General features: G+C 41.4%; 1 protein-coding gene across 1 annotated transcript in view; it reads left to right on the top strand.

Moving 5' to 3' along the window:
* Window positions 1-3,912: 3,912 nt before the first annotated feature.
* LOC124111502 (ADP-ribose pyrophosphatase, mitochondrial-like) overlaps window positions 3,913-8,442 on the top strand; it is a 74,880-nt gene continuing 70,350 nt past the window's right edge. The window contains exon 1 of the mRNA XM_048401198.1: window positions 3,913-4,020. Coding sequence (XP_048257155.1) covers window positions 3,969-4,020 — 52 coding nt within the window. The 5' untranslated portion in view covers window positions 3,913-3,968. The remainder of the gene's footprint in view (window positions 4,021-8,442) is intronic.

Here is an 8,442-nt window from a genome sequence, read left to right as displayed (position 1 = left end):
ATAACTGAACTGTCCACACAATTAGATATTACCGAACCAATATTCACACACCTAGATATAACTGAACTCCTATTCACACACCTAGATATAACTGAACTGATATGCACACACCTAGATATAACTGATCCGTTATTCACACACCTAGATATAACTGAACTCCTATTCACACACCTAGATATAACTGAACTGACATTCACATACCTAGATATAGCTGAACTGATATTTACACAACTAGGTATAACTGATCCGATATTCACACACCTAGACGTAACTGATCCGTTATTCACACACCTAGATATAACTGAACTCCTATTCACATAGCTAGATATAACTGATCCGATATTCACACACCTAGATATCACTGAACTGATATTCACATACCTAGATATAACTGAACTGTCCACACACCTAGGTATAACTGATCCGATATTCACACACCTAGATATAACTGAACTGATATGCACACACCTAGATATAACTGATCCGTTATTCACACACCTAGATATAGCTGAACTGTCCACACACCTAGATATAACTGAACTGTCCACACACCGAGATATAACTGAACTGTCCACACACCTAGATATAACTGAACTGATATGCACACACCTAGATATACCTGAACTGATATTCACACACCTAGATATAACGGATCCGATATTCACACACCTAGATATAGCTGAACTGATATTCACACACCTAGATATAACGGATCCGATATTCACAGACCTAGATATAACTGAACTCCTGTTCACACACGTAGATATGACTGATCCGATATTCACACACCTAGATATAACGGATCCGATATTCACAGACCTAGATATAACTGAACTCCTGTTCACACACGTAGATATAACGGATCCGATATTCACACACCTCAATATAACGGATCCGATATTCACAGACCTAGATATAACTGAACTCCTGTTCACACAGTTAGATATTACTGAACCGATATTCACACACTTAAATATAGGTGAACTGATATTCACACACCTAGATATAACTGAACGCCTGTTCACCCACCTAGATATAAATTATCCGATATTCAAAGTGCTGTTCGTTGGTCACAATTCTGTCCGTGTGAGAGACATCTGCGGTTCTATATGTACACGATCTAAAAGGGGATTTTATGTTCGCTTCAAGTCATCTCTCCCCGAACACAGACAGTCGTAGATGCACACCAGTGAGCAGTCCACGTTGCTCCCGGAGACAGTCGGGGATGACACCAGAACGCAACACAAGTTGTCACAGACATCTATGTTTCAAATATTAATATGTATAAAGTTTACACAATTCAACACACAGGGGGTAGATGAAACTAAATCCTTGGCGTAGACTAATCCTGTTATAGGCGAGCGCGAGCGCTTTCAAATCCAACATGCACCTTCACGAGCCCCTTTTTAAAAATTATTTATTCTCCTCCTGCTGCTGTAGTTTGTTTGCTTGCCTGCTCAATGTAGTTTGAAACCGTATGCCTGAAAATTCGATGCCATTCACTGAATTGTCTAGTCAAGACTCCATTATTTACAGACCGTCCTTATATAGCTGACGTTAAACAACCAACAAACGAACATACATATTAATTGTGGTTCTCAATGAATTGTGCGCTTCTCAAATAGGTCATCAATTGATTGAAGCGGACGTACAATACAACCATCACCGCCAGTAGTGTGGGTGTGTTAAAATTGAAAGTCACCTCGGCATTTATAAAGCCATATTGTGACCAGAATTAAATGTACATTTATAATCATTAAAACCTATAGGCAATTGACGGTAACATACAAATAATGTCACAAGATTGTATTTATAAACAGTATATGTCAAAATGAAGCCATTCTTGAAAGAAAGAAAATTTATTTGCGACATAGTTGCTAATTAAAACATATGCTCATTAATTTTTATTGAAGGGTTTTAGGTTAAACCATCATGAAATCGACCACTGATAAAATGTTCGATAAGTAATCGATTTCTATGACAGACAACCTCAAACCCGTTTATCCGAAAAACGCAGCAGTCTGTCCGGATTAACGAGTTATTGTTACAGACTTTGTACAAAGCCAGACATCCGTCACAGTAATTGTTCGGCGAGGAGAGAGTCCGGTATCTCGGGGTTCCACTTTATCATATCACCATTAGCCTAGATGTTGATTTGCTCTACAAGCGTTGAGACTGTGTGGACGAGAAGGCGTGAGGCATTACTATATAAGTGGATTTGTTCTAAAAACTATTTTATTTATTTATTTATTACGTGAGACAATACTGAAGGTCCGGTTTCGATTCCCCATGTGTGTGCAGTGTGTTAAAGCACGTTTGTGGTGTCCCCGCCGTGATATTCCTGGAAATTATGTAGAGGCGGTGTAAAACCATATTCACCCACTCACTTTACTATATATATTTTGTTGTTGTTGTTTTTGTGAGGAGGGGGTTGTTGAATTGATTATTTGTCTTCCTCCCATATCTACCTGTTTGATTGGCATTCTAGAAGATGGTGAGTGAGTAAGAAAACTTACAACTATATAGTGAGTGAGTATGGTTTTACGCCGCTTTTAGCAATATTCCAGCAATATCACGGCGGGGGACACCGGAAAATGGGCTTCACACATTGTACCCATGTGGGGAATCGAACCCGGGTCTTCGACGTGACGAGCGAACGCTTTAACCACTCGGCTACCCCATCGCCCCTGCAACCTTAGGCCAGGTTCACACAGTGCCGATTGTGGCTCCCGTTTGAGATCAGACAGCGCTACGACACGAAAAGTGAAAAAGTTGGATTACTATCCTCAATGACCTGGAATGTCCTATCATTGTCTGAACGCAGTCGTATACGTTCGTAACAGAGTCCTACGGATCGGGAAAGGTCCAGAGAGGTCGGCCAAGCACACCCGACAGTATGGTGCGTCCCGTAATATTTGGGGAACTCAGCCGATTTTGTCTAGTCGGATTACAGTCGTGACTATATCGTGACAGATTCTGCTGTATCGGATCAAATCGTAACAATGTCCTGTGTTATCTGGACGGTGTCCTGTGGATCGGGACTCTGTCGTGATGAACGGGCATGAATTGTTCATTGCCGTTTCTTGTCGATTGAGTCCAGATTGCGTCCAGATCTTGCCGAGTGCGAACCGTCTTTGTCGGTTCACTGTCCGGTCACTGTGTGATCTCTGTCGGATCGCATTCGGGAGAATCGGGACAGATTCGGTCGTTTTTAACCATGCGGGATCAACACAAATCGGATCAGATACGGATTGAGAACGGCAGAATCGGGACGCTTTCTGAACAATGATTGTGAATTTCCCGCCACGGATCACAGGATCTTGATCAGACTTTTGACAAATTTTAATCGGGAATGGTCCTATCAAGGACGGCAGTAAAAATCCTGAATGTGTGACCGAGCCCTTACAGATTATATCTTCTTGTTTATAGCACATAGCGACGTTTCGATGTAGATCTATGTGTAATTATGTTATCCATAAAATTGTACGTTTTCTTACTCCGACGTCAACATCAGTAAAAATGTCAAGGGTACACAAAGATGCGTATCATTTGACCAACCTGGTCACGAATATGACTGCATTGTGTTGACGTTAGGTATATCGACAGTAGTTTCTTCAGAAACAAACAGGTAGACACAATGACATTGCATGTCGCGTTGAATATAACGAGTATTTACCTGTAACGACAACCTGTGGAACGTTCACTATACATTACACCAGCCGGTCTATTACAAATGTCGACGGCCCCCTCACAATTGCCCAGGCTGGTCTTTATAAGAAACGACGCAAGAAAAGCAATCGAAAGGTACTCACTGTTATTCATTACAGCTAGGTTATAGATATATCGACCAACGCTGTTACATTTTCGAAGGAGTCGGGTCCCAGGTCTGACGTGTAAGCGGGGCTGCATACCTAGTCAGCCCGGGGGTGAGGGAATACATTCTGGGGGTACGTGAGGAGGATAGTGACATGGGACAGGGGAACAGAAGGTCACGAGATTGGACTAAGAAACGATTGTACGGTGAGTCTATGGTGAAGGGAATTTCTTAATGATGCTCTCACATTATATCTCACAGAAGGCCGTTACATTATTTCTCACAGAAGACCGTCACATTATTTCTCACAGGTCGTCACATTATTTCTCACAGAAGGTCGTCACATTATTTCTCACAGAAGACCGTCATATTATTTCTCACAGGTCGTCACATCATTTCTCACAGCAGACCGTCACATTATTTCTCACAGAAGGTCGTCACATTATTTCTCACAGAAGGTCGTCACATTATTTCTCACAGAAGGTCGTCACATTATTTCTCACAGAAGGTCGTCACATTATTTCTCACAGAAGGTCGTCACATTATTTCTCACAGAAGGTCGTCACATTATTTCTCACAGAAGGTCGTCACATTATTTCTCACAGAAGGTCGTCACATTATTTCTCACAGAAGACCGTCACATCATTTCTCACAGCAGACCGTCACATTATTTCTCACAGAAGGTCGTCACATTATTTCTCACAGAAGGTCGTCACATTATTTCTCACAGAAGACCGTCACATTATTTCTCACAGAAGGTCGTCACATTATTTCTCACAGAAGGCCGTCACATTATTTCTCACAGAAGGTCGTCACATTATTTCTCACAGAAGGTCGTCAAATTATTTCTCACAGAAGACCGTCACATTATTTCTCACAGAAGGTCGTCACATTAGTTCTCACAGAAGGTCGTCACATTATTTCTCACAGAGGTCGTCACATTATTTCTCACAGAAGGTCGTCACATTATTTCTCACAGAAGTTCGTCACATTATTTCGTAAAGAATGGCTCACGTGAGTTCTTAAAGAAATGATCAAATAAGTTCTTTAAAAAAGATTCACATTATTTCTTAAAGAGTGAGTGAGTGAGTGAGTATGGTTTTACGCCGCTTTTAGCAATATTCGAGCAATATCACGGCGGGGGACACCAGAAATGGGCATCACACATTGTACCTATGTCGGGAATCGAACCCGGGTCTTCGGCGTGACGAGTGAATGCTTTCACCACTAGACGTCTTGTTGGTTAATCACCGTTTAATCCTGGAGTTAAATATCACGTTAAATAACGACTGTCTAGGCGTAGGTTAAACTCCACATCCAACGGTATCACATTGTGACCTTTATAAGCAATGTATACTTTCTGGTTAATTATTAATTGTGCACAAATGCTGGTTATTTATCGATTATGCACAACAAATGTCTCTTTCCATTGTACCAACCCATTCAGCACAACGCATATCTGTGACCGATCATGAAATTGGAAAAAAGAGATATATTGCTTTCATCATGGCTGATTTCGAACTTGATAATCTAATTTATTATGCGTATTTAAACGCTGTAATGTGTTTTTTCATTTATTAAGTATGCATACTTTCTTCTAGTCGTGCGTTCTCACTGCTCATTGTCGTCAGTAAATAATTTCATGTCAGACGGAAGGGCCTAGGAACATTACAAAATTCCCTATTTTTATCTCGATAATTTCTACATTCAAAAATCCTCCCCCTCTAATGTATAAGGGGGGCACGGGTGGCCCAGTCGTCTAAGGCGCCGCGATTCACTGTGCAGAATTGCGTCCCTTGGGCACGCCAGAAACCTATGATTGTGGGTTCGAATCCCGGTTCGCCCCGATTATGTTTCTAGGTTTGTCAGCACCATACCCGTGCTCGTGGGTTTCACCGAAGTGGTAAACGTCTGAGACCTGCATCACTTCTGGCTTTCCTCCCACATTAAGCTGACACGCCGCGATATAACTGGAATACTGTTAAAAAGCGGCGTAAAACCCAACTCACTCACTCACTCACTCATTGCATGGCATACAGGTTTTGTCGTTCTTCACGATCTTCTGTCGTTTAATGACCAAAATGTAGACTTGTCTACTCGCTTAACACGGAGGTGCGCACGTGCGTGTGGTTGCTTATCGGATTAATGTCGATTTATAGTGCTACCCCACTGAGATACCATGCTGCAGTTAACATGAATACCCCACTCAGACACAGTATACTGACTCCGAGCCGACCAGTCCTTGTTTTAGCCCCTTAATGCCGTGCGCCAGGCAGGGTAACAAAAAGTACCATCTTTTCACGTATTTTGGTATGGCGCGGCCGGGGATCGAACCCCGGACCTTCCGCTCTCCGGACGGACGCTCTACCACACAGGTGAGGTTCAACATGGCATAACATCTGTACTTGCTGTATTTTTTGTGAAACCTTCAAAATGTTAGTTTAATATCAAGAAAACTGAGCATGAATTGCAGTAAAAGCGAGTGTTAGCTCCGCCGATTCAGCAGTCTTACTCCGACGAGGGTAGTCTTTTATCCGCTGTAAGCACTCACAAATTTAATACCAGTGCATAATATAGAAGGTACTTTTCTGAACATATTTTGAGTGAAGTTGATGCGAGGATCTGTTAATGTGAGGTGAGATGAAACTGGGTTTAACGTCGCGTCCAAGATTTTTGCACTTATATAGCATCGTGCAAGCACATGTGTGTGCGTGGCTGCTTGTCCGGATTGATGCCGATTTGTAGTGAGATACCATGCTGCAGTTTAACATGAATGCCCCACTCAGACATAGTATACTGACTCCGAGCCGACAAGTCCTTTTTTTCGCCCCTTAACGTCTTTTGGTATGACGCGGCCGGGGTTTGGAACGCCCAACCTTCCGCTCTCCGGGCGAACGCTCTGCCACTAGACCACGGAGGCGGTCGATCTGTTCATGAAAAAAATATATATAATTATTTTATATCTGGTGAACTCTGGCTGCAGTAGTTAATACGGAAATAGTATTTGAAGGGCGAAAGTTAAAACAAAATTACTCAAAGTAAAAACTGTATATATATTCACGTTATTAGGTAGGACATGGTTCTGACTGAATTACTTATTGTAAATTGTTTAACACCGCACTCAGCAATATTCCAGCTATATGACGGCGGTCTGTAAATAATCGAATCTGGACCAGACAACCCAGTGATTGATATCATGAGCATCGATCTACGCAATTGGGATACGATGACATGCAACAACCAAGTCAGCGAGCCTGACAACCCTCTTACGACAAGCATGGGTTGCTGGAGACCAATTCTTACCTGTATCTTCACGGGTAAGAAATGGTTCGGTGTTTGCTTAACTGTCACATGCGTAATACTGCATTACAACATCAAACATGTTACGCCTAATGCCCCAAATTGACTCCGTCGATTAGTCGCATCCGCCGAAGCAGTCACTGTCCTTCAATATACACGTGGGTAAGCATATGTAGTTAAAGTAATAGTTATGAGAATAGATAGATAGATAGATAGATAGATAGATAGATAGATAGATAGATAGATAGATATGCAGTTAAAGTAATTGTTATGAGAATAGATAGATAGATAGATATGTAGTTAAAGTAATTGTTATGAGAATAGAGAGATAGATAGATAGATAGATAGATAAAGTAATTGTTATGATAGATATATATGCAGTTAAAGTAATTGTTATGAGAATAGATAGATAGATAGATAGATATGCAGTTATAGTAATTGTTATGAGAATAGATAGATAGATAGATAGATAGATAGATAGATAGATAGATAGATAGATAGATAGATAAAGTAATTGTTATGAGAATAGATAGATAGATACTTTTTTTCATGAAGAGAATACAATAAGTTTTCAGAGGATTTTATTAAATATATATATAAGTAGTATTTTTATCAGTTGAGCTTACTGTTTTCTAATTTTTCTGTTGACCTGATTAGTTATGATAGCACGTGAGCACTGCTAATTGACACTCCCATGGTCCCGCACGTGACACAGCTGGGACCTTATGTTACGTTTCGAGACATTAAGTAGGCTAATTAATCGTATCAATGCGTGATCATCACCGGAGCAGGGACATGCAAGTACTCACTGAACGGGTACCATGTGTATGTGACGGCCAACGTGTTGTGGTAGCAGATGGACGAGTGAGTGAGTGAGTGGGTGGGATTTTGGTGAGTGAGTGAGTGAGTGGGTGGGATTTTGGTGAGTGAGTGAGTGAGTGAGTGAAAGAGTGGGTGAGTGAGTGAGTGAGTTAGTGGGTGGGATTTTGGTGAGTGAGTGAGTGAGTGAGTGGGTGAGTGAGTGAGTGAGTGAGTGGGTGGGATTTTGGTGAGTGAGTGAGTGAGTGGGTGGGATTTTGGTGTGTGAGTGAGTGAGTGAGTTAGTGGGTGGGATTTTGGTGAGTGAGTGAGTGAGTGAGTGGGATGTTAGTGAGTGAGTGAGTTAAAAGTTAACGTCGCATCGACATTATTTCAGCCATATGAAGAAGTTCGCATAGAGTGAATCATGAATGCAAAGTTATATTAAGAAAAACAAAATCACACATATTTGGGCAAGATATAGGTGAGTGAGTGGGTGGATGTTTGTGGTTGGGTGAGTAGGTGAGTGG

The sequence above is a fragment of the Haliotis rufescens genome, unplaced genomic scaffold, assembly GCF_023055435.1.
Source record: "Haliotis rufescens isolate VD_foot unplaced genomic scaffold, xgHalRufe1.0.p SCAF_21, whole genome shotgun sequence".
Taxonomy (NCBI): domain Eukaryota; kingdom Metazoa; phylum Mollusca; class Gastropoda; order Lepetellida; family Haliotidae; genus Haliotis; species Haliotis rufescens.
This window is presented reverse-complemented; position numbering and strand designations above follow the sequence as displayed.